Raw genomic sequence first — 26,462 nt, 5'->3', positions numbered from 1 at the left:
GATGTTGCGGATCGATTGTTTTCTAAAGAGTGAAAACCTGAATTTGAACTACTTCATTCGACACTTACATTCTCCATTAAATTCTATTTTCTTTTATTGTGTTAATATATATTCTTTTTAACTTTGAGGATTTGTTGGGATGAGTTATTCGCATCACTGTTTACACATTAATAAATATTTATTGAGGGTTAATCTGAGGAAATTGAATTTACCCTGGAATATTATCCTCCCTCTCTGTTGTATGAAATTTGTATCTATTCCTGTGATACTTGTTCTACTCCCCGTTCGATTAATCTTTACTTTCCTCTGTATTGATTCCAACTTTTTGTCTGTATATCATCTAAATTTTAAATTAAATTTAATTTTGCGCTATTCCTGCATACTAGGTTATTGCGTATTGATGTCTAAAGGTTTATTTTACGTACTGGCCTTTTAATAAAGTAACGGGGGCAAGCAATGTCGAGTTTCTAACAACGTGGCAGCATACAAAGATCACAGCTAAATCTAGAATTATTTATTTTTTTTTAATTCTTTTAACCAAATGTATTTTGACTCAAAAGTCCTCTCCAGTCTATCTATACGAATTTTAAAGATATAAGACCTGTATGACGCAGATATTTTTAAAATTATATAAACGTACTTTAACATGAATTCAAACTTAAATCATGTATTGGTGACTAAAATAGGTTACATTCCGCAAAATTTATGGGTACAGTCTGGGTTAATATTGTTTTCTGTTTTATAATATGAAAGCTCTGTTGCTAAACATACCCAGAAACTTTTCTAGATAGGAATCCCCTGCTTATTCTACGTACGAAAGTGTGTGTATATACACCATACACCTTTCACACACCACACACTCTGTATATACCTACACTCTACACATACTAAAAATTGTATATATTTATCAGCAGTTCCTTTTTCGACTTTCTTCGGTTTGTCCAAGCTCCTTTGTCTTCTCTGTTATCAAATCTCAATATGGCATACCGAAATATATTCTACTCTATTCCTCGTTAACAGTAATATGTGGATAAATATATAGATGAAGACATTAATTAATTGACATATAGATTCAAGACATTGAGATATACAGATGATATTAATGAAGACAAATAATAAAACGTTTATTATCATTAATGAAGTAGTGAAATAAAAAATAATATATGTACAGTACATAACTTATTTATGAGAAAACGAATTATATCAAGTGACTGATATTTTACTTCGTTGATTTAATATACGCATTGCGAAAGAAAGAATGCTTGTTATTATATCTCGCGAATATATTAATTTCTTGAAAATGCATCATTAATATATTTATTTTCGTTTCATTTTATAAATATACATATTTTTCTCTTCATTAAAATTTATTCATCATATATACTACGAATGGATAAAACCAGTAAACATTGGTAGTTGGTCGCGGGTTCGCTCCTGATCAACCAGCCGGCTATCCGGAGATTTCGGGGGTTTTCTTCACCAGTCTAACACCTAAATAAGAGCCAATTTCTCATAGAAAGTGTTTTCGGGAAGCACCCCCCCCCCTTTGGCAGATCGCCCATGTATTCGGGCGATCTTCCAAGAAGGTTTCGGAATTGACTGAAACTTTTTAGTGCCAATGTAAGAACCATAGTGATAAAAGTGATTACAATATCATAGTAACAAAACAATTTCCTGTGCAACTACGGTACAATTTAAAGCAACTTTTATGCCTTGTATGACCTCCTCTTGTCCAGATACATGATACGATTGGCCATAAGACACAGCCATAGGACACTGTCATACAGTCATACAGTCAGATTAGTCCATAGATGTTGTAAATGCCAATTCACATTTCTCACACTCGTAGATAGCGGTTGCTGGTATCCTATCCAGTCTTGCAAATAATTGGTGCCCCATTGATTGATGGTGACAAATCTGGACACCGATCAGGCCAAGAAAGTAGAAAGGGTTTTCCAAGAATGGTCAGCGGTCACTAGTTGTGTGCGACCAGGCATTATCTTCCCGAAAAATAACTGTTTGCAATCGTATTACAAAAGGCAACACATAAAAGAACAAAAGTCGAATTTTTAAATATTAAATTGTTGTATTTTTTAAAAAATGTCTACAAATTTTGCATATTATTGTAATTTATTTTATATTTTATGCATATATATTTATTTATTTACCTTACAAAATTGTTATGAATATATTAAACCGTTTAAAGTAAATCAAACTTTAAACAATTTTAAAAATAAAATAAAATTTCTCATTTTGTTAAATTTTTAACTAAATAAACTTAAATTTAATATTTATAAATTATAAAATTATTACTTTTATATAAAAATAAAACGAAAACAATATATTAAAACTTTTACATATTTACATATAATTAGCGCCATAAAAATTGCACGATCTCGTCGTCATTGTGTAATTTTTATGGAATGGAAATATGTAAATATGCAGCAAGTATCGGTATTATGTATGCTCTTTCTTTTAGCTCTGTTATTGGATCTAGAAAACATTACGTGATAGCTTGCACCAATCAAATAAAAGATTGTAATTTTCAAAATTAAAATCAAGTCGACATGAAATTATTTCATTAAAAAATATATATTTTTATCGTCTAAATAGCATTTTAAATGTTTACTTTCTCTTTCGTTCTTTATTTAATATTAATGTTTAATATTTTTTCTATTAAAAAGTATTTTCTGAAGTAAAATGAGAAATATAGTAGACTTTTCGCTCCATGAACACCAAGGTCTTATTCATTACGGGCTCTGACAGGTCCACAATAAGGGTGGCCGAATGATGAGACTTACAGACAGCCCATGAAATATTCCTGAAGTTGCTGACTCTGATTCCATTCCACATCCCCCAGAGCGTTAGGATGAGGCTTTGCTCATCTCGTCCATAAATTATTAAATTTTGCATTAGTTATGATCTTACCATCGGCTTGGCGGTAAAAGCAATGACCCCACCTCTCTGTGGATCCCTCCCTCTGTGAAGTCCTACCCTCAGAAGTTATCCTGGATGATATGATCGGAATACGTCAGAGCCCATCCTTCACTGTTCGTGTAGATCGGACGAATTCACGTTGGGCATGAATAAAGGTCTCCTTTATTCATGCCCAACGTGTCAAAGATTTGAAACAAGACATATTAAATAATACATAAGTATATGAATTTATACATAATTAGAGTTCCTCAAAGGTTCGGTAACGTGTGTTTTTAAGGCCCAGTTTATGAAAAAGCAGAATAGTTATGAAAAACTAGTATTGTAATTTTTAAATAATTAATTTAGTAAATATTTTCGTGAAGCACAAGCCAAATGATCATGCAGATTCTTCCTGCGATTGGATTGATAAACGAAAGTTTATTCATTTGTTTTTTAACAATTACATTGATCAGATGGCATCATCATGACAGAGTTTTGTCTTTAGACACGCTTACTTTATAAATTTAAAAACGAATAATAAATGAGGGCGTGTTTCTTTTATTCAAACAAATAAATATATATTATATATAAGTCATTTTTATATAAACAAACAATAATTTCTTTTTGTAAGCTGTAATATCACAATATAGTTTACGTAAGACAAAATTACATCGTACAATCGATAATTTCGTATTAATGTTGACATAGAGATGAAGGAAAACAAAAAGGACATTTACTTTCTTAGTTTTGTTTTATTGGATTACATTAAACTGAATCTAAGAGTATATTATTTTTTCGAATAAACGTTGTTCAATCCATTTCGGCATTCCATACATAGAAATTGTTTTGATTTTTGTCTATCCTGCAGCAGCTTGAACTTTGGCATCCGATGAAAAACGTTGAACTTTCAACATCGTATCTATTTTTGGAAACAACTAAAAACCTGCTGGTTTCAGATCTGAACTGTGTGGAGGGTGCATAATAACGTGCAATTTCAAGTTCAAGCTTTGACTGTTGCGCAAACGGCACAATACAAATTTCTGGTTTAAATGAAATGAAAATATGGGGGCTCATGCTCGATTCTGATCGGCATCATGAGTAATTTTTCATGTATGATCTATTCTGGATACGGGAAGTCCCATTTCTCACCATTCAGTTGTCACTATTGAAAGCATGGCCGAACCCAGAATGAGTATTTATTATTCAAAATACAATATTACTTATTTAGAGTGGGACATACCCTCATTAACAGCTTGAGGTCATTTGGATAATGCCAGTTTGATGTTATTATTATGTTTTAAAAGTATAGGAAAGTTTTAAAATGGTATCAAACTGATTTAACGGAGCAAAACAATCACATAGTTTACTGCTCTGGGTACCCGGGTTTGAATTTGAGTCAGAAACCTCCCTCATTATCCGGCAATTCCCATTGTGAGTCTGGTTAAAGCTACGCAGAAATGAAAACAGATCATGCCTCACAGAGTAAAAACGTCAGTCTAAACTAATTTAAAAAATATGTATATATATATATATATATTGTAATAAAATATATTAATTTAAAACTTTGGATAATAGCCGTGTTATCGACTGCAAAAACGTAATGTTAAAATTTAAATTGTGTTTAATAAAATATAAAGTGTAAATCGCATTGAATTGTATACAACATCCTCGAATTAGGTTCGTATAGAATACGAATTCTTTCTTTCTAGACCGGCAACATTTTCTCTTTCATTTCGAAAACCCCGCCATCTAACGATAAGCACGAAAAGTTAACAAAGCATGGTGGAAGGAGGTCGGGAATTTAAGAGTATTTAAGTTGCGTTTTGTAGATTATGGCGGAAAATCTAAAAAAAGTATTGACAGATATTAAATCGCAACCTTGGAGCTTATTAACAGTAAATAATCAGCAATTACTTTATAAAATATTAACCGATTCCAGCTGTTACTGTATATTATTGACTGATTTGAACAGCATTTATTATGAATATTTATCCGGTTTAGAAATCGAGAGGAAATTTTCGGTGAGTTTTGACGTATAAAATGAAAATTCTAGTAAACAATCAGCTGATTGGCTCATTTTATGTCAATTTCCTTTATCAATGCAATAAAAATGTCACTTTCATTTAAATCTGTAATGTTTATAGACTTAATAATGCTAAAGCTTTTAATTATTATTATTTCAACTAAAGAATAACAAACCTCTAAATCTTTAAAAATAAACTTAAGGATTTACTAGTTTAATTAAAGATTAAGGATTTGATGCACAGGAAATGAATGCTGGACTAGAAATGTCATTAAGTAGGATTCTGTTACAACTAAAGAAAGCTTTAGAGGGATTAGAAAATGGAGATTCGCAAAATCTTTGTGTAACGAGGGAGAATGACGAATACTTAATCAAGACGGAGACTCTGCTGGCCGGAATACCCTTCTTGTGGACGTTCGCTTTAAAGGAGAATGAGAATATACGGGTTTGATTTCGTTAAACTTAATTTTTATTTAAGTAAAATTGCAGCTTTGAACGAGGCGGTTGGCACCTCGTCGGAGACGTAGTAGGAGAACAAAGGAACCAACGATCCGTATGCGACCCTCTGTGAGATATACTGGTGTAGTATATTATTGCGGCTCCGTATACAGTTTTTTTCTTATAAACTTGATAATACTACTTACTCATAAAATTTTTGTAAGTTTTTTGACTATTACATATTGTAATATACACGGGGATTGTAAGCATAACGTAACCTCGAACGTGCAACTGAAAGCTTAGGGTACATTCGTAAAAGTCAAAAAAAGTTAAATGATTGTTTACCTAGTAAAGTAATAGTGATATTTACTATAGAACAGTGATAACTACGGTATTTTATCTATACATAATATAAATAGAGAATGTATGTGTCTCGTGTATTTTTGATAGGCAGTATATAGCTCCTATTGTGGCAGGTTTGGCTACTCGGTATATATATACCATGGAAGTAGCTGGTACAATGACATTTCTTGTGTTTTATGAGCTTTTATCTGTCTAGTAAAGGGAAACCAGTTGATTTCTAGCATTGTTTTGCAAAATAATTCTGGATTTTTTTCACTTTTAAATCTACCCCATTTTCGAGGATCTTTGAACTTCCAGGTTTCGGGAGCTACACCACACGAAGGTCACTTCGTTTCTTTTGAATTTTTTACTTCTATGCAAATGGTCAACGGCTTTGATAACTTTCCAACCAAACCAAATTCAGAGCTGCAGTTTTACCATTATTTATGCTGTAGATGTGTAGACAGTTGCCTAGAAATTGGGATATTTTAAGATTAAATGTGTTTTAGGCTTCCTGTATTTATATAGGTATACAATATAAGAAAATTGACTTTATTTATTTATTTATTTATACAGATGAAAGATCACTTATTGATTCCGTGTCTAGGAATGATTGCAGAATTACAACAAAGACAAGCTTGTCTTCTATCCATTATAGAGAAAAAAGATCTAGAAATTGAAGATTATAAAGACCAAGAAGCCAAAGTATCTAGAAGTATAACTGTATTTACTATTTATTACAGAATTAAAATTTATTTTGATTTACAATATTGTTCTCTTTTAGAATATTTGGAGACGAAACCATTTAATTCTCGTCAGTTTTTTCAAGAAAGAAATAATACAGAGGTAATTTTTGGCTATACTTTTCTGAAATTTTTAGCATTAATCTTATAATATCTTATAATTAGGTATTAGCTAGAACTATAGAAGAATCTTTTATAAGAATATTTAATGAAGAAAACAATGATTTGTATACGTCGGTGGTTTCTGCCTTTAATAGAGTTGAAGGTATGTGAATGTGTGTTTTATATAATCCTTTAAAGGAATTAAAATTTTAATTATTGTATTATTGCATTACTTTAACACATGATGATCTTTGCTTTAATACTTTTCCTTTATTTTTAATGTTTGTCCTATGGACAGTAAAACTGCTTTCATTCCATACCCATTGTGGGTTTGACCAAATCCACACAAGGGATGGAGTCTGACATATCCAAAACAAAACTTCCTGTTTCCAGGATTCTGTCTTAAGTCCCCAGAGCAATAGGCTGACACTAAATCACCTTGACCAATGAATTAAGTACATAATGACTAAACAATGCTGGAGAGATGATCGTAGGATATACATTTGTAATGACACGCTTGATTTATTTATCAATACGTGTATAATGAATCTTTATGTCACAGAAAAGTAAGTTCAAATGACTGCCATTGCTAGTGATAAAAACAAGAGCTGGTGGGGCACCATCTGTTGCAAGATATTTTCTAATTTTTACATTATTAATTATTATAAAAAGGCAAAAAGGTTTATTTTTAAGGGTGGAGTGGTTTTCTAAAAACAATTGTAAATGACAATAGTAACTAAAATTTTCCACGAATTTTACCCCACTCGATATATGACCTGAGATGGTCTCCTTATTCTCACTTCCTGAACCTTTAACTACCAAAACTATAGCATCAATTTCCTATATAAATAAATAAGCAGTTACCTATAACCAGCATTAATTCTCTTTTAAACGAACGTTTTCTGTCTTTAATGGTCATCATCAGGTTTTTATGTTTGGAATGTTTGTAAAAGAATGCATCTTCCAAAAATATGGGACTTCCTCATTCATAACATCAACGACTCTTCCAGACATATCTCCAACATTTTAGAGTTAGCACATCTTATATGTCACTTGGCCTTTTTCGTATTTGTAGGAGATACTTTCCTTCAAAGTAGAGGGGTACCTATGGGTAGTCCCATCTCAGGAACGCTTTGTGAATTGGTGGTCAGGTGACTCAAGCACTTACCTGGCATAAGCAATGACATTAAGTTGTATGCTAGATATGTGGATGACGTGTTGATTATTTGGAGAAAAAAACCAAACTTGTCAGCATTCATCAAAGCTTCAATGATAACGCTTATGGCCTCTTGTTGCAGGCGGAACAATAAAGATCCACCAACGTACACTTTCTCGATATAGATATCACGTTACAACATGGCTGATTAAGAACTAAGGTATTGGGTAAGATCTCGTATGCTCCACTTTTTATCCATGCAAAATCTCATGATCCTTTTGGTTACAAGATCTCTGCTTTTAAGGTCCTAGTAAGAGGGCTTACACCCATTGTTCAATGACAGAATGGAACTGGAGTATATTTCAAGTATAGCTAGGCAGCATGGTTACCCTGCACACCTAATTAATGATCTGGTCGCACGTCAGGAACAACCTGCGAAAACAGCACTTTCAGGAGACGAGTCCTTTTTACATATTACTTACATCAAGATCCTTACCAACACCCACAAACAAATAGCCTGCTTTACGAGTAATAGGATTGGTTACGGGAGATCTCCAATGGTTTTCTCTTGTTTAAGAAACAATAAGAACTGATTGGATTGAAATAATATCTTAATAATGTCTTAAAACAAGGATCAAGGAACATAAATACTCCATTCAAAAAGGTCTTTCCACTACAGCATTGGCTTCTTACGCCATTGATAACGACGTCAGGGTGGACTTTAATAATGCATAATAGTACAGCGGTGTGATGACCAGGCCAGCCTAAAATATCTCGAACAACTGGAGATATTTAAAGCATTTAAGAGGGGAACAACCGTCAATTTTAAAGAAATGGACTCGTTGGCAGCTGTACAGAGTGTGTATTTTGACATAAAATAGATCGTCATCAAGTTTATCTTTATAATTTATATAAACATCAAATTTTTAAAATAGGAAGGCAGATTGAAGACTCGTTTTTTAAAGAGTTACATCGAGCATGCACGTATCTTTGAGATGTGCAATTTTTAAAATTTTTGGAAGGTGCATTCTTTTACAAACATTCCAAAGCTTAGAAACCTGATGATGACCATTAAAGATGGAAGAAAATATTCATTTAAAAGAGAATTAATGCTGGTTATAGGTAAATGCTTACTTATTTATTGAATTCAACATCAGTAATATTTAAACAAATATCAAGCAATGGGATCGGTTATTGTATATTTAAAAAACAATAATCTCTAAAAAATTTGTAAAAATTTCTTAAAAATAAACGAGTTTCAAAAATTAACTCTTTTTTATCCGATTTCGAAAGAGCCAAGAACTGAGATGGACACTGTGAAATTAATAAATATTCCTTACTTTATTGTTCATTATCCATACGTTGTTATTCAAATTATCCAAATGCATTTCACAAATAAATTTCACAATTTCACAATTTCACAATTTATTAATTTCACAGTGTCCATCTCAGTTCTTGGCTCTTTCGAAATCGGATAAAAAAGAGTTAATTTTTGAAACTCGTTTATTTTTAAGAAATTTTTACAAATTTTTTAGAGATTATTGTTTTTTAAAAACCAGTAATATTGTGATGATTAAATTCCCTATATATACAGGGTGACTCAAAAAGTTAGTCTCAAACTTCAGGTGCATATAGAGGAGTTGAAATGGAGTAACTTTTGAATAGAAACCTGTGTTTGCTGACATAATCCTGAATTGTTACAAACTGTCAGAAGGTCTCTGAATTGTGTTGTTTGAGACACTAGTGGACAAGCAGGAAACAATGTTAGCCAGACTTCTTACAATGGCAGATATGGTTCGGGAGATGCTTGAGATATTTGAGAGGAATGCAGAGTTTCCTTTGAAGATACAATACCTGTTGTGAGCAATCTTTGAAGTGTGGGAGTTGCCAATTTATGTTGTCACACTATCTGCAGTAAAGATCCTTACTTTCCATGGGTTGTACTGATTCAATTGCATCAGTGAAGACAGATTCTCAACCCCTCTCAATCATACTGTAGAAATAATCCTGCCTAGTTTCAAAACTTTTAGTGTATCTAGTCCTATAACTTACCACCAAAATTTTTGGTTGTAAGATATTTATGCAGTTTATATTTCATTATGTTATAACTCGTTTCTAAAAATTAATACTAATTATGCTGCTGAATATAAATGTTAGTATTTTCATTTTACATTCTGCCTACATGATACACACATCATTGCATACTGACATATCTGGAGGATATATATAAATAAGGCAATTCTGAATGAATGATACACTTTCATATGTATATTATTGATAATGTACAGGGTGGGAAAGCAAGTCAGTACTCAGTACTCAGTTTTATTAAAAGGTACAAATTAATGTACATCCTGGCTCCGCAATTAGCACTACCAGGGTTCAATACAGAATACATAAATTGGAATTACAGATATATATAAAGTTACAAATGAATGTGAGAAATAAAATATGAAACAAAATAATAATAATAATAATAATAATAACAACAACAACAATAATAATAAAAATAATGACAAAAAAAAGAAGAAGAAGAAGACGAAGTGTCACAATGAGGTGGCAAAAGTAAAAACCTAATGACTAGTATGTACAATTATATACAAGTTGAACAGTATTGCAGAATGTATATAAGATAAGATAAGATATACTAACTAAAAGGAAAGTATTACAATGTGGTGAGAGAAGAAAGCCAATTAACAAATATGTGCAAAAATTTACATGCTAAACAGTATTACTGATGGTGATATAAGAAATGCAACGTAACAGGCAAGCAGGAGACAGACTGTAGTGTAAGTAGTACAGCCACGGGTAGTACAATGAGATCGTGTGATGGATAGGCTGCCAGCTGCAGAGGAAGAGTCCGATGGCAGCAGCTGAATCTAGTTGTTGATGAGCCTCATTGAGTGATTGCTGAAGCCTCTGCCTAACCTTGTCTGCCTAATCACATGTTATCAAGTAACCGGAAAAATAAAGACATCACCTATCCGTGTGATGGATAGTCGGTAGGGATATGATTTTAGAAAAGGGATGCCTCCTTGACTTCCGAAACGGGAGAATGACTATACCCCCGCGAACTATAGTACCTTTTCTCGATGAAAATAGGTTTGCATGCAGTATCGGGAATGAACCAATTTCCCCAAAAGGGAAAGTACAAGCGACAAAACAAAACAATCGGAAAAGAAACAGATCGGAAGTAAGTCAACCCACAGGGGCCACACCACCCCACAGTAACGAGATCCAAAACAAAAAACGACCGAAATTGCAGTCAGAGAAGGCGAAGGAAGAGAGTGAGGTTATTTTGTTAGAAACATGTACATTACCTCCAAGGGCTGAAAGTATAGTTACTGCCAAAATTTCCAGAGTTAATAGAAATATTAGGATAGGAGTAATAGAAACCGTCCCTTTAAATCAGGAAGGAGTTTCGGGAGTTGATCTTTTAGTTTCTCCCAATAAAAAGGGACAAGTTCCCATCAGACTTTGCAATACTACTGATAAGACGGTCAAATTAAATAAGGGCACGAAAGTAGGTGCATTTTTAGAAGCTATCGAAGAAGACGCGCCTCCCAAAAGTATTAATGAGGGAGCGACTGCTGAACTATCCAAAAAGGAGTTCAGCCAACTTTTTGATTGGACAGGGATTAATACAGATGAAAGGAAAGCATTAGAGATGCTATTATATAAATATAGACATGTTTTTGCACTTAACGATTACGATTTAGGATATTGCGACATAGTACAACATGAGATCAACACGGGCGATGCAACTCCCATCTACTCCCCTCCATATAGAATCCCTTACGCACAGAGACAGCAACTAAATGAAATAATTGATGGATTATTAGAACATAACATTATAGAACACTCGACCTCCCCTTGGAGTTCAGCAGCTCTGCTAGTAAGGAAGAAATGTGGGGGGCAACGCTTGGTAATAGACTATAGGAAGCTAAATAAAATAACTAAGGTCGATCCGTATCCGCTTCCTTTAGTACAGGAGTCTCTTAGTCTAATGGGAGAGGCAAAATATTTCTCCACTATGGATACACTTTCGGGGTTCTGGCAATTAAGCGTGGGCGATAAAGAGAAGATCGCCTTTTCTACGCCTGATGGTCATTACCAATGGAATAAAATTCCAATGGGTCTGAGAACCTCAGCCGTGGTTTTTGAAAGGACAATGGACTTCGTGTTACATGGGCTTAAGGGCAAAACATGCCTAGTTTACATGGACGATATACTAACGTTCAGTCCAGACCTCCCCAGCCATCTTGAACGCTTAGAACAGGTATTCAAGCAAGTTTAGCTACTGCAGGTATTAAGTAAAAGCCAAAAAAATGTCATTTTTTTCAACGCCAAATAAAATTTTTAGGCCGTGAAATATCCGCAAAAGGAATAAAACCCGATCCAGACAAAATCCAATGCGTTCTAGATTTTCCCAAACCTATATAAACCTATTAGAGCCTTCTTAGGACTAACAGGGTATTATAGGAGACACGTAGACTCATATACAAAAATTGCTAAGCCTCTCACTGATCTGCTAAAAAAGGATTCGACCTTCGAATGGGGTCAAAAACAACAAGAAAGTTTTGATGAATTGAAGAGAATTATCACCTCCGCCCCTTTATTAAAATCACTGGATTTTACGAAACTGTTTATCTTGGCTACCGATGCGTCGAATTCAGCTCTTGGGGCAGTGCTATCACAAGAAGAAAATGGAAAGGAGAAACCGATTGCTTACGCAAGTCGTTTATTAAGAAAACCTGAATTAAATTATAGTACGACAGAAAAAGAATGCCTAGCTACAGTGTGGGCTGTACGATACTTTAAGCCTTACTTGTACGGCCGAAAATTCACTATAATTACGGATCATCGACCCCTCCGATGGCTAATCAATTGTAAGGACTCAACTATGAACTCTAGATTGTCTAGATGAATTATCTTCCTCCAAGAGTTTGACTTCGAGATTATTCATAAGGCTGGAAATGCTCATCTCAACACAGACACATTAAGTTGCATCCCGATTAGATAAATAAAAGAAGTAGAACCTATCTTTTCGATGGTGCAAATAGGTAAGTTACAACAACAAGATGCGCGATGGAAAACTGTGGTCCAAGCGTTAAAGGATGAGAATGCCTCTGGAAAGCTTAACAATTTAGAACTAGATAAATTTTATTTGAACGAAGAAGACGTTTTATGTCATAAAGGAATAAATAAACAACAAACAAATTGGTGGGAACAAATAGTCATTCCTACTAGTCTGAAGGAATACATTATGTATACCTTCCACGACAATCCTATTGCCGGCCATTTGGGAGAAATGAAGATGCAAAACAAAATAGAAAAACTGTTTTATTGGCCAGAAATGAAAAGAGAAATAAAGGAATATTGTCAGAGTTGTCAGAACTGCGCGAAACATCGGAGACAAGGGCAAAAAACGCAGGCGAAATTGCAGTTGTTTTCACCGTTGACTTATTTGTTTGAACAGACAGCGATGGATATTGTAGGACCGTTACCCATCACCACAAAGGGGAATAAATATATTTTAGTCTTTGTCGACCACTTCAGTCGATATGCAGAAGCCATCCCGTTGCAAGAGGTCAGCAGCAAAAAGATTGCCAAAGCCTTCGTTACAAATATTATACTAAGACATTCAACCCCGACTCAATTATTGACCGACCGAGGACGAAACTTAATCTCTAAAATGTTCAAAGAAGTATGCGACTTGCTCCAAATTAAATGATTACTTACAACAGCCTATCACCCGGCATGTAACGGAGTCGTGGAATGGTTCAATAAAACTCTTATTGATATCTTATCTCATTACGTGGCTAAAGATCAAAGAGACTGGGACAAGTGGATTCCCTATGCCCTGTTTGCATACAACACTTTCGTACACGCGTCTACTAACGAAAGTCCGTTCTATCTCTTATACAGAAGAGACCCATCATACCCCTTTCAAATGGTTTCCAATCCAGCCACAATCTCTTACGACGTAGAGAATAACTACGCATCAGAGTTAGGACAAAGAATGATAAACGCTCATCGAACAGCCCAATATTGTGCCGAACAAGCGGCGAAAGAACGACAAGAAAGACAACGAAAACAAAATAAGCCGCCTCACTATCAATTAGGGGATAGAGTTCTGTTAAAAGAGGTCGTAGTCCCGCAAGGAATAAAACAGAAGCTAGCACCCAGATGGTCTGGTCCATACCAAATAATAGGAGTATTCAGCCCTGTCAATTTCCAGATTGAAGATCTAAGGACCAAAAGAACATTACGAGTACATGCTGACTGACTTAAACCCTTTGTCACTAGAGACGAGTTTGAAATCAGTGACGAGATAACCATCGACACAAGGGATAGTGTAAGGAAAGACAAAGAAACCGCACCAACAAATGAGGAAATAACTCCAATCGACCCCTGGGACGAGTTTATTTTAAATTCCATCTCTACTCCGCAACCGGAAGAACGGTCAGAACAGGAAAGAGAGGACGAAAGAGAGTTTGACCTAGAAACAGCCGACGAAAGCGCAGAGGAGAACGATGCACTGGAAATCGCGCCTCCATACGCACTTAGGAGTCAAGGTCATATATCGGACCAACCGTGGATAATGTCCCGACCAAGTCGAAGTCGTAATCAGAGATTTATTACTCCCGCCACCAGCCGACCGACTTCCCCTTAGATTTATGTTATATTAACCTTCCTTTCCCTTGTACCCGATTCTAACCCAAGCTAATTTTTCAGAACACTTCAATGTCGAACAATAAATTTAAACACGGTAATGCTGAGATCAATATACGCAAGGATCATCTTCCTCGTTCACCTATTCAGCCTTAATTCGCAGAAACCTCCAGACAAAACGTTAGAATTCAAAAAAGGAATCATTTTCATTCATCAGGGAAACTTTTTGATGACGTCTAGCCATTGGACTCTGGTCAGCGATGTCAGCTTCAAACACTTCGAGCGTCAGATACGATTTCTAAACCATTCCCTCGTGTACTTGGACAATATGATTCTACAACGTGAACAGAAAACTAATACAGGGGAGAAGGATAAATCAAGGTGGATTTTACCTACTAATGGGTTCGACATGTTAAAATCATCCTTTTACAATTATCAAAAGGAGTATTATGAACTAAAGGCTCTAGTAACCATTAATCGGTAGGCAAAAGAAAAAGGGGATTAATTGATTTTGGGGGCAAAGCTCTGAAATTCCTTTTCTGTACCGCTACCACTGAAGACAGAAAATTTGAACGTAAAAATCACCCAATTAAAACAGGTTAATGAAGGTGTAGTTCATTTGCTACGATCACAGGCAACACTATTGAATGATACTTTTAAGATTAGCAAGACCAATAGACAGCAGATAAACGTACTAATTCAAAGACAAGAAACCTTCGATGAATTAATAAGCATGTATAGATATAACTTAGCATTCGAAGTGGTAATTAGAACGATAGAATTTTCTATACAGGAATTCCATATGCAGCTCGTGGAGATTCGAGAAGCCATAGATATATTAGAACAGGGAAGATTAAGCTCTTATTTTATAACCTGAGCAGTGATGTTACACACTCTCCGAGAAGTACAACTCCAACTTCCGGAAGGATATGCAATGATCGAACCGATCAACGCAGATACTCTTTTCAAATACTACCAATGGATCACTACCATTGCAGTAGCTCTGCCCGGAAAGTTGAGAATCTTTGCAAAAATACCCTTAAGAACCCCGAGTGGATATTTCGACATGTACGAAATTGTAAAATTTCCTACATATATATCTTCGCTAAAGGCATATGCCTATTTCCAAACCGGGTATCCAATACTAGCTCTGTCTATGGATAGACAATCATTCATGCTATTGCAACACCACGAGTTGACTGTTTGTAAAACAGCCCAGTTTTCAATTTGCTCAGTAGACGTACCAATACGAAGAGCACCGCAATATAGTTGCGAATACTCATTATACACCGGAAACGACCCGAAGGTCAAAGAACTCTGTTCCAGACAGATTGTCTTGAGTTATGCCCCGATTTTTAAAAGAGTGGACGAACGGGGAACGTGGGTGTACTCTACCCCTACTCCGCTTCTATTAACTATCAAATGTTCCTCCCGACAGCAGAGATCCTCCACCGCCACCTCTACTATAGAAAAATTAAATAATATGGAAATTCTAAAATTACCGAATGCATGCATAGGATATTTACCAGGCATCATCCTTACTTCCCATTTTCATATGCGATCTAAAATCCAAAAGGAGATAGCTCAACGTTTGGTGATACCGCCTATCGAACATAACCTGAATGAAACAGAGTTACGACTTCTCCAGAAGCAATTACAAGGGCCCCATGCTGTAGAGGAATTGAAGGTTCAGTCGGGACATTAAATTGGCAGAGAGATCTAGCGAAGAAGCGACCTATGATTTGAACCATTTACTACGGACAACAACAAACACCTTGCCCATTTTCAACCCTTCCAGCCTGATGTCAACAATAATTGTTAGTTGTGTTGGTACAGCTATCATCAGCATCTGCGTCGTATTAACCCTTCGTTATTTCCTTGGGAGAAGAAAATGTACTAACTCATTCCACGGGAAACATCCAGGGAAAATGGAAGATATTCCCCTCCAGAAGGTTAAAAGAGAAACTGTTCAAGAAGACGTCATCGATACCGAGGTTTCGCACAATGCGAATCCTCAACCCGACTCTAACCATCATAGACAGAGGGATAGACAGGTTTATCGATTCTAATTCACTCCAAACTCAAGGGGGAACAGCCATGACAAGAGTGACGGTTGTTCTTACCACTTTTTTTTGTTGTCGGTTTTGTAAGTGTATACTTGACGTTATACTAATACATAGAATTATATTAGGGTATAAGTTAAGATAAGATCCCATGTCGGCCTGTTAATTATATAATACTAACCATGTGCAACCTATATTCAGAGGAAGAGAGAGAGAGAGACAAGGTAATGGATCCAGGCGAGGGAACGTCCGATTACAGAACACCTGTGAACAGAGAAATAGACCCAGCAACAGCAAGAGTGGCTTTCCTCCGCATGGTGGAGGCCATCGACAGCACGCAACAAAATAAATGGAAGTTACCGTTGACTATGGCTGTCCTCCCCGTTGGCTGTGAGGTAATCACTCCGCTCCAACACAGAATTGAAGTCCAACAACAATGGGTACAGCAAATGGGACGCTACATGGCGGCAGGGCACGTAGATGCACATAAAACAGATGAATACTCTGCCTTTCCCCCGAAACTACTGTGCACCTTCCCATCATCCAAATCAGAAAACAAACACGTGGAAGAAATCCGTTTCCCTTCCACTTCACCTCCAGCGTCCTCCTCCCCGGACTCAGCATCAGATTTGGAGTCTGATGAGTCTTCTGACGCATCATTGCCCCCGCTACCCAAAAGATGAAGACGGTTCCGATTTTAATTGCCACCAGGCAAAGAGCAATAGCTTATGTAGTTATAGGAATTTTTGTAATAATCCACTTTGTGTATACACCTTTTTCAGATGTCGTCGGAACGTAATGTTCGACCAGTACCTGCCAATCTCCAGGAGGCGTGTCTTTTGTTTGCCAGCAAACGGAGGAGGCGCCTCTTAGCGGAAGAGGAAATGCAGGTGAATCCTCACACCATTACTTTTAACATAGCATGTACCCTGCAACTCTCCACTATAGCACAGCTAATGCAGCTACTCCGTCACAAAATCGGCCCCATCCCCTGCAGAGAACCACAGCGCAGTAATATACCGGACCCGCACAACATCCCTTTAGAATTCGCTACATTAGAGCCATATTTAGGGCCAGACGACGACAATTACCAGGATGGATCACCCTCGACACGATTGGAACAACACCCTCAGGAGAGGGCAGCCTCTCCTCCTAAACGGGTTACCCGGTCAATAACCCGTAAACAATGTCAAGATCGGCAGAGACCCCATCGGCAATAGTTGAGCTTACGAATAGGTGCATCTTGTGGAATTGTAGAGGCTGTATTTTACATGGCAAAAGAGGACAACAGGAAAAGAAAATAGAATAACCATAGAATTACAATAAGATTCCTGACCAATTGATTGGAGCGATTACCATGCCAGAAAATTACCGGAAGAAAGTAGTCTAACTAAATTATTATAGATAAGGTACGAAAAAAAAAATTTTGAAAAACAGTAACTACTGGCATCGCTCGCTAATATTGTAACGGTATACCCGTTTTCACGGTGTTACCCAATAATATTACAGGTATGAAGGTACATATATGTATAGGTGTGTAGATTAGCATGTATATGTATGTATATATAGGTATATATATATATACAGATGCAATAATACTGAAATTTTTTTTGGGAGAAAAAGGAATGATGGGCTTGGGTGATTAAGGGAGAATCTGGGTGAAATATCGTGTTTCCTTATGGCTTTATTTCACCTTTTGTACTGTACATCTTTGGGCGAGGAGGAATCACCAAAGTACAGACGATCAAGGATACGAGGGCTTAAGACCCTCCAGCCTTTCGGACCGCCTCATCAACATGCACATGCGGCATTGATGAGAGATCGATGTGTCTCGTGGATCCGATCAGTTGACAGTTTGGGTAAAACTGATAAGAACACGCTCAGAAGTGTCTTGATAGACTCCCTCGGCAAATACATAATGAAGCGCATATTTAATGAACATCACTTTCAAGTGGGAGAATCCAGCTAACAGCGACCGCCATTTGATCGGAATCGATTCGGATTCTCCCTCGACCTGAATTACGCCGAAAGCAACCAAGAGGGTAATGCAGCTTTTACAGGGATGATGAGTGGGATGACAATGTAAGAGGTTACTCTGGATCTTAACCTTAGGTCTAAGAGATCTCTTTATCGCCCCGCTTTTTGAGGGTGATTTTGGTCAGGAGCATCCCCATCTCGAAGGCATTGGCGGGTCTGTCGGATTCCCTCATTCAGAAGTTTTTTTTGGGCGGAGGGTGGAGCATCCGTCCGCATATAAGTTTCGCTTATCGCCTCTGCAGGCCTTCCCCTAGGCTCTAGAAGGAGGATTCTTCGCACGTTTGTCCTCCTGACGATGCATATATTTCCACGAGGAAGGACTGTAGCTAGGCAGATACAACAGGTTTGCCCGCACGGGTCTCGCTTGGAGACAGGCCTAAAGTTCATGTATTGTTACAGTGAGTCCCCAAGCCTAATTAAATACGGGACCTGAACCCAATGTCTTGTACCAGACAGAAAAAGTGAAATGCGACACCAATGTAATGTATGTACAGCTTCAAACACCTGGTGAACAATTCTGTAACTGACTAACTGTGACTGAACGTGATGCCGAAGCTAAATACCTAAGCCCAAATACCTAAGCTCTAATTGAAGCGACTGATCTTACCTATGAAGATTGTTCATTGTGTCCATTTTACTGATGTTACGAAATCCATGGAACCCCCATCTTGGAACGTGTTAACATTTGTAAGAACCTACCCCATCTTCATCAGTACCTTACCACCTATTCTCCACTTGTCAAGTTCAGTTGAATCGTTTACAGACCTAGGGAAGCGCCATTGATATGTAACTTAATGTGAAGAATAAGCAGCAGAAAGCTCCAGCATAAGGAACCGCAAGGAAGACAAGTGCACCAATATTAATATACTCTTGTGTGTGTAATAAGGTGCCCGGACCTTAATGTATCGGTTTCCCAGCACCACCTTATGTGTAACCATTGTCACGTGCAACTAGAAATATATATATATATGTATGTATGTATGTATCTATGCATAAACTCTAGTAGCCCAGAATGTCCTCCTTAATGAACATTCTTTATAACTTTTCATAATAATCAAAATGATTATGTGGTATTAGTAAACATTATATAAAGTACTGTACATTAAAATAGTATGAGTTGTTACCTATCATTGAATATGTAGACAGCAATTGAGGAGAGGAGAGAGAGGAAAGTTAAAAACATGTGAGACCATAACGCACGGCCCTTCGATTATCCGGTCTTTATCAGATTTCTCCCTTCGTACTGAAAACGGACAGCTAACTCCTGTTACTGAATTACTCGCCTCCAGACGCTCGCATTGATACCTACTTCTCCGGAATCAAACAACGCCGCCACGTGGGTGACTCTTATGACAACTATAAGACCAGCAGTTAGCCGAGAACCCAGGACGGAAAATAAGAAGAGAAAAACACACACTAAAATCTAAAAGAAATAGTGTGGTTTTTGAGAAAGGGAAGAGTGATGTGATATTCTGGCCCCCTTTTTTTTGTTGTTTCACTATCGTTCTCCCCACAACACCAGTAATTAGTAACGAAAAAGGGAGATAGTTTACAGCGACGAAAGAGTCGATGAATATTACGTGGTTTTGAGTAAGCGTGCAGGTGTCTGCAGACATGTGCCACGTGCAGCAAAAGGAGGTGACAAAGGGTCGTGCATTGACGTCTTTTTTGTGTCCGTTATTGCATGGTTGAAGCTATCGGGGATTGAATTTATCACTTTTGTCTGTGACATTTAACCCAAAGAGAAAGTTTTGACTGTCGATTATAGACTGTCTGTCGATTAACACGATGTTAATATAAACAACCTAGAGTCAGTCGGCGAAATTGAGAAATTATTGTCAAACCTTACGATTATTAATAGGAAAGAACTGTCAAATTCACAGGAATTTATGTCATAATATTTCACCTTCAAGACACCAACGTCAACAATTCGACCAAAGAATATGTCTGTAACAATCCGTGACGGCTGGATATGGACCCGGCACAGCTGACAGGTGTCCATATTAATCTTCAACTATTTGAAAGTTCTTGCCCCTCGAAATTAGTATAAAAAGGGTGCACACCCGATTGCCTGATTGTCCAATTGACAAGAACTGGTCAACCCCATCTACTCCGTCCAACCAACGCCCGAAACAAAGACAAGCAACGAGGTAAATTTAGCTTTAGTTAGTTAAGACCTCTCCCCCCCTCAATTGACCGCAAGTTAACTTCATATAGTCGGAAATTGAAAGAGGATTAGATCTCTGGAATGTCGCGGACGCCGACGCTCCTCTTCCAACGTTTTGCCTTGTATCACTCGTTTATGTAACCACTTAGTTAATGTTGTTATTAAATTTATTTGATTAATTATGTGAGAGTGATTACTCGTGTATCGCCAACGCCTCAACGACTTATCCGCGACCTCCCACTCGATTTTTGCCCTCCTAAATTGCCATCCTCTGACCCCGTGAGCGGGACTCACCCCCCGTCGTCGGATTACGGGTTAAGCCTTGACTCTTAACCCCCAATTCTCACAGATTCGTCGATTCCAGAACCATCAGTATAAATTTCAAAGTCAGGTTGTGTGGGAGGATCAATCCGAAATAGGTTGTTAATGTATGGAGGTAGACTTTCAGCAGTTGGACTATGATTTTCATAGTTTTCCAATCTAATTTCACCGATAGAAGTGCAAATATTGGTTCCTATTTTCAGTTGGTGTAGATTGTATTCGAGTTGGATAATCTCTGTAATTGGAGGTTTTCGAGCTAGTACCTGTAAGCTACAAGTAGGAGTTGTCCTATATGCTCTCGTTATTAAAATCAGTGCTTTCCTCTGTGAAGATATTAATTTTCAATGTAGGTGAACTTTATGAATGGCGTTACCCCAACTACAGCAACCGTAAGTAATAATGGGGATGTAAATTTGATTATAAATAATATTTATAGCGTCTGATGTGAGTCCCCAGTTTTTCCTAGCAATTTGTGAGAAAGCATGAAAGATTAAGGTTGTTCTCTTAGCAATATATTTGACATGATCTTCCCAGCTAAGTCTAAAATCTATCCATATGCCGAGATATTTAATGCTTTTTTTCAATTTTAATTGGCATATTATTCATTTTGATTGAAGGTTTGCGAAGGTATAAGTTGGGTTGTCGTGGCTTGTTGAATACGATTCCTATAGTCTTATTCGGATTAAAGTTTAATTTGTATTGTTTTCCCCATTGATATATTTTTTCGAGTATCTCGTTGCAACGTTTTTCCAATACTGCACGAGATCTCCCACCAATAAGAATTAGCACATCATCTGCATAGGCGGTAGCTGAGTCATATCCAAAGTTTTCTTGTAAAAAAGCATTAAAAGTTAAGTTCCATAGCAGAGGTCCGCATACTGATCCCTGTGGGCATCCTCGTACAATGTTGCGTTCCACACAGCATGTTCCATATTTTAGTATGGCTTTGCGACCATGAAGATAATTTGCAAATAGATGATATATATTTGATGAGCAAGCAGTTTTCCTTAGTTGAAGGAGTACGAAAGGCCACCAGGCACTGTCGAACGCTTTAGATATATCCAAACTAACACCGAGCACGTATTTATGGTTATCTAGTAGATTTTTGATATTTTGTACGGCATCGTAAATAGCATCTGAAGAGGAAATTTGCTGCCTAAAACCGTATTGAATGTTGCTAAGGAGTGCCTTGTTCTCAATATGCCAAGTTAAGCGATCTGTTATTAGTCGCTCAAGGACTTTACCGAAGACTGATAGTAATGAGATCGGCCTGAGTTCATTAGGCTTATTTGGTTTAGGGACAGGTACTAATTTTGCAATTTTCCATGGGGCTGGAAATATCCCCAAGCTTAAACAGGTATTATAGAGTTGCAATATTTGAGAGGGAATAAGTCTCCATATGTTTTTGGCAATTGTGGCGTTTATGCCATCAATTCCAGGGGATTTACCATCTTTGAGTCTGCAAAAAGCGTTATTTATTTCATCATACGTAAAATCTGGAGAATGATCATTATTGGTGTACAGGGTTATATCCAGTCTTAATTGCCTTTGCCATGGGGTATCTTCTTCAGCATTGTCATTAATGCAGAAGGTATCTATTTGCCGTTCTAAGGAATCTAGGAGACAACGGTCAGTTATTAGCTGATTCGTTGATCCCGGATCAGCAGTAGTTAAAATTTGGGGTTTGCGTAGTTTGTTAGTGCATAATTTTGTTAGGTATCCCCATGGGTTGGAGGAGGCAGCACTACAGTATTTCCGCCAGGATAAGATCTTGGCATCTTTTATTTCTTTTTTGTAGATAGCCTGGTGGTCGTAATATTGCTGTTTTAAATTGGTTCGGTGTGGCTCAGTTCTGCATGATTGAAATCGCCTCCTTAGAAGGTTGTTGATTTTACGTAATTCTGAGAGCCAACTGTTCCACCAAGGGACAGATCTATGTTTAGGAGAGGTTTTAGGAATATACCTATTACAGGCGTAATTAATTTTGTGAATGTTATGCTCAAGAACTTCTGCAATTATATCAATGGAGTCATAAGTCATATGCTAGCATGTTATTTAACAGATAATTTTGTATGCTGTCCCAATCGGCGAGGGCAATGTTGAATCTGTCCTTAGTTGTAGTGGTTGCGTAGTTATTATCATTAATTTTTAGATTAAAAGAGATGTATGCATGGTCGCTAAGGCTACTTTCACGGTGTACTCTCCAATCCTCGAGTTCAGCCATGCATTCAGGACTGCAAACTGAAATGTCGATCCATGTGGTACCATGTCTGGAGACATAAGTGGGGGTGAAAGTGGATTGTTTAGTAGTTGTAGATCGTTAGAAGCAAGAAATTCCTCAAAAATTTCTCCACGGTTGTCTTGCTGGTCTCCTCCCCATGTAGGAGAGTGTGCATTGATATCTCCTACAATGATGAATTTTGCGTGTTGGAATTTATTAATAATATTCTGTATGTTATTAATCATTAAATTCATGTCCTCATGCTGTGGGCAATAAATATTGATAATAATGTAGGTGTTGTTATTAAAATATAATTCGTTACATACAAGGTGTTCATTTGATACACTCATGCGATGTAGAATAGAGAGGTTAGTATTGACAATGACATTTATAGCCCAAGGGTATAGATCAGTACCTTTTAGAATCGGATAGCGAGTGGGTAAACAAGCCGGATAGTTCTGTATACAATATGGCTCCTGTATAAATATAACATCGTATTTGTGACAGATGGATGCCAGTTGAGATGTTGAGGAAATTCCTCTCCCCAAATTTATTTGTAGAAAACGTAAGTAATTGCAGTTGTTAGAAGCCATATTCAGTACGTTCGATTATTGTATTTTTTATTCGTTGATAAACTGGACAGGAGCTGTCTCGAGCATTATGGTTTATATCGCTGTATTTATTGTGGTGACAGTTAATACATCTTGGTTTTGTGGATCTATTGGGACATTGTTGATACGAGTGTTCACCAGCACATTGGCTACAGGTAATTGTTTCTTGCTCACAATATTTAGTTGAGTGTCCGTATTTGCAACAACGAAAACATTGTAATACTGGACAGAAGTCCATTACATGACAGCGAGACCATTGCAGATTTATTTTACCCTTCATAAGTAAATATTTTCTTAACTGTGGTGAAACTTCCACCGCCCAGTTTATATATGGAGCGTCTTTCCGTCCCATGTTAAATTTAATTTTAAATTGGTCACAAAATTCTTTTTCAGAGTAATTTTCATTTAATATATAATTTTGTTCGTATATATGGGTTAAGAGTTCCTCACGTGATAGATGTGCTGGCGTGGAGTAGATTACGATGTGAGGATTCCTTCTTTTTGGTCTCTTAGCAACCAGTTCCGGAATTGTTTCCTGTATGCAATTTTCCAGCTTGTTAAGATCGTCTTTGTTGTGTAAATGTATTGCAACACCTCCCCTGCCAATACGACGAATTCTGTCGACTCCAATGCCTAATTTAGATGGGTTAATATGTTGTTGAATGATCTTTCGTGTTTCTTCACTGTTTTTGTTTTCTTCTTTATTGTAAATTAAAAGAATGTCTTTGGAGGGTTTTACTGGGGTATTCAAAGAAACAGGGTGGATAGCCCTTCCAGATTGTAACACCGCACTATATGTAGGGGTGATCATTTCATTTTTCTTGATATTATCAGTTTTGTCATCGAGTTTCTCAACTTTATCTTTTATCTCAGTTAACATAGTGAGGATTGTGTTATCTTCATATATTTTTATTATGCGATTTATACAATCGAAAATGAAATCGGTATGACGGAGTGGAGAGTTTGCATTTAGTATTTATAGCTATGTAACCCTTAAGCTCAGAAATTACTCCATTGGCAGCCATACGGGCTGCTGGAAAAGGTGAGTCATCAGATGCATTCATATTGTAGCTATATGGCAAAAGCAATTTACTAGGAATGAAGTACAATAATTGAAATCAACAGATAGTCCTGATTCCAAAAATATATGATATGCAATACTTCAGAGGAATAGGCAAGGAATGAAAGCAGCTTCTAGTTTATTACTCGAAGTTTTCAGACGGAAGGTCAATGACTGTTGTGATGGAAACTAAAAAGATGGAAATAGAATATGTTTTAAGAATTTCCATAATTTAAAATCTAATGAACAGAAATTGATGAAAATTTGCAATAATGTTACTTAATTGGGAAAGCAAGTCACTTAACACCCTTGCTACAGAATATAGACTGTACCCAAAGTTAATTCGTTTGTGTCAGGAACACAGATTGATGTGTTACACACACAGCTGCCATCTTGCTGGCAGCCATATTGAATGCAATTCTGAAACTGTAAATGGAAAGGGGGTCGTAAGACACATCATTTAGGGTCAGAATTTCACAAGAAATTCATTGCTCAAAGATTTTTATTGACCTACACTAAAACAGCTAGAGTTATGCATGTTACATGATATACATTCTATATTCTGTAGCAGGGGTGTTGAGTGATTTTCTTTCCCACCCTGTATAATCAGTGAGCCTTTGATCGTATAATATGCATCATTCTCTAGTTTAGTTCTGAAACTTTGCTTTCAAAACTTTCAGTCCATCAGTGTAGACAGTTTTGTTGAAGTACTGTTACTAATGCCTGTCGTTATATAAGCAGCCTCCTATATAATTTCTCTGGGAGTATGAAAAGGACATCCTTTGCGAGTCACCCTTTTATATGATTATTAAGAATTAAAGATTAGAACATCACATCAGTAAATCTACAGCGAGAGAATGCAAATAAAATTGATTATCAACTTGATTTCTGCCATACAACATTGAACACCAAACTTATTCTAGTGATTGCTAATTCACTAATTTCTTAATAAACATAAGAAAAAGTATCATTTATCTTTTAATTGCTCTATATACATTTATATGCTGTTAAGATTGAAATAATTAAGCTATAAATTAATAAGTATCATTTTGATGCTTCCTTCACATACGAAAACAATTAACACAAGTAGAGTCCACCTTTTTCTGAGGCTCTTCTCTTCTTATGAATATGCAAATTGATTTAGTCTTTAATTTTTTAAAATATATTTCATGCTGGATTTTTAAAAATTTTTCAAGAATCATTTTATTTAAAGCAAAAGCCACTCTTTATGGAAACGAAACAGAAACGTTAACGGCAGAAGAAGATTTAGCCACACAAACTCAACCTGCGACTCAATCGAAAGAAGAACTGAAACAACAAGAAAAGGTAAAGAAAAAATATATGATGTGTTTGTAACAGAATAATTTTGTGTAATTAAAAAATTTAAATATTTCAGGATTTAGAAATCTCTAGGAGAAAGGAATTGGAAAAGCAATTATATTCAAAACCTAAAGCAAAAAAGAAGAAAATTAATTTATGATTTTATGTATAGGTCTGTTCTGTAGGATTCTCTATTCGAAACTTGAATTTGTCAATACAATTTTTAAGATATTTTCATTGTAAATTATGACATTAAATAAGAAAATCGGA

General features: G+C 36.4%; 1 protein-coding gene across 3 annotated transcripts; it reads left to right on the top strand.

Moving 5' to 3' along the window:
- Positions 1 to 4,684: 4,684 nt before the first annotated feature.
- On the top strand, positions 4,685 to 26,462 carry LOC136981152 (non-homologous end-joining factor 1-like). 3 transcript variants are annotated; one of them, XM_067277424.1, is made up of 7 exons: positions 4,685 to 4,937; positions 5,184 to 5,384; positions 6,296 to 6,434; positions 6,504 to 6,565; positions 6,628 to 6,727; positions 26,086 to 26,198; positions 26,269 to 26,462. In XM_067277424.1, the coding sequence occupies exons 1-7, from the start codon at positions 4,749 to 4,751 to the stop codon at positions 26,350 to 26,352; spliced, it is 888 nt and encodes a 295-aa protein (XP_067133525.1). In that variant the 5' UTR covers positions 4,685 to 4,748; the 3' UTR covers positions 26,353 to 26,462. The 3 variants fall into 3 exon arrangements, with proteins under 3 accessions (XP_067133525.1, XP_067133527.1, XP_067133526.1); XM_067277426.1 differs by lacking the exon at positions 5,184 to 5,384 and having other exon boundaries at positions 4,685 to 4,811; XM_067277425.1 differs by lacking the exon at positions 5,184 to 5,384.

Source organism: Centruroides vittatus, unplaced genomic scaffold (genome assembly GCF_030686945.1).
Source record: "Centruroides vittatus isolate TY-2023 unplaced genomic scaffold, ASM3068694v2 contig_747, whole genome shotgun sequence".
NCBI classification, from domain to species: domain Eukaryota; kingdom Metazoa; phylum Arthropoda; class Arachnida; order Scorpiones; family Buthidae; genus Centruroides; species Centruroides vittatus.
This window is presented reverse-complemented; position numbering and strand designations above follow the sequence as displayed.

Bases quoted from the DNA above. Each gene is read 5' to 3' on its own strand.
- LOC136981152 (XM_067277424.1), top strand. From the start codon at position 4,749: ATGGCGGAAAATCTAAAAAAAGTATTGACAGATATTAAATCGCAACCT. The intron at 5,385-6,295 runs GTTTGATTTCGT...TTATTTATACAG, and splicing joins AGGAGAATGAGAATATACGG to ATGAAAGATCACTTATTGAT. The intron at 6,566-6,627 runs GTAATTTTTGGC...TCTTATAATTAG, and splicing joins AAGAAAGAAATAATACAGAG to GTATTAGCTAGAACTATAGA.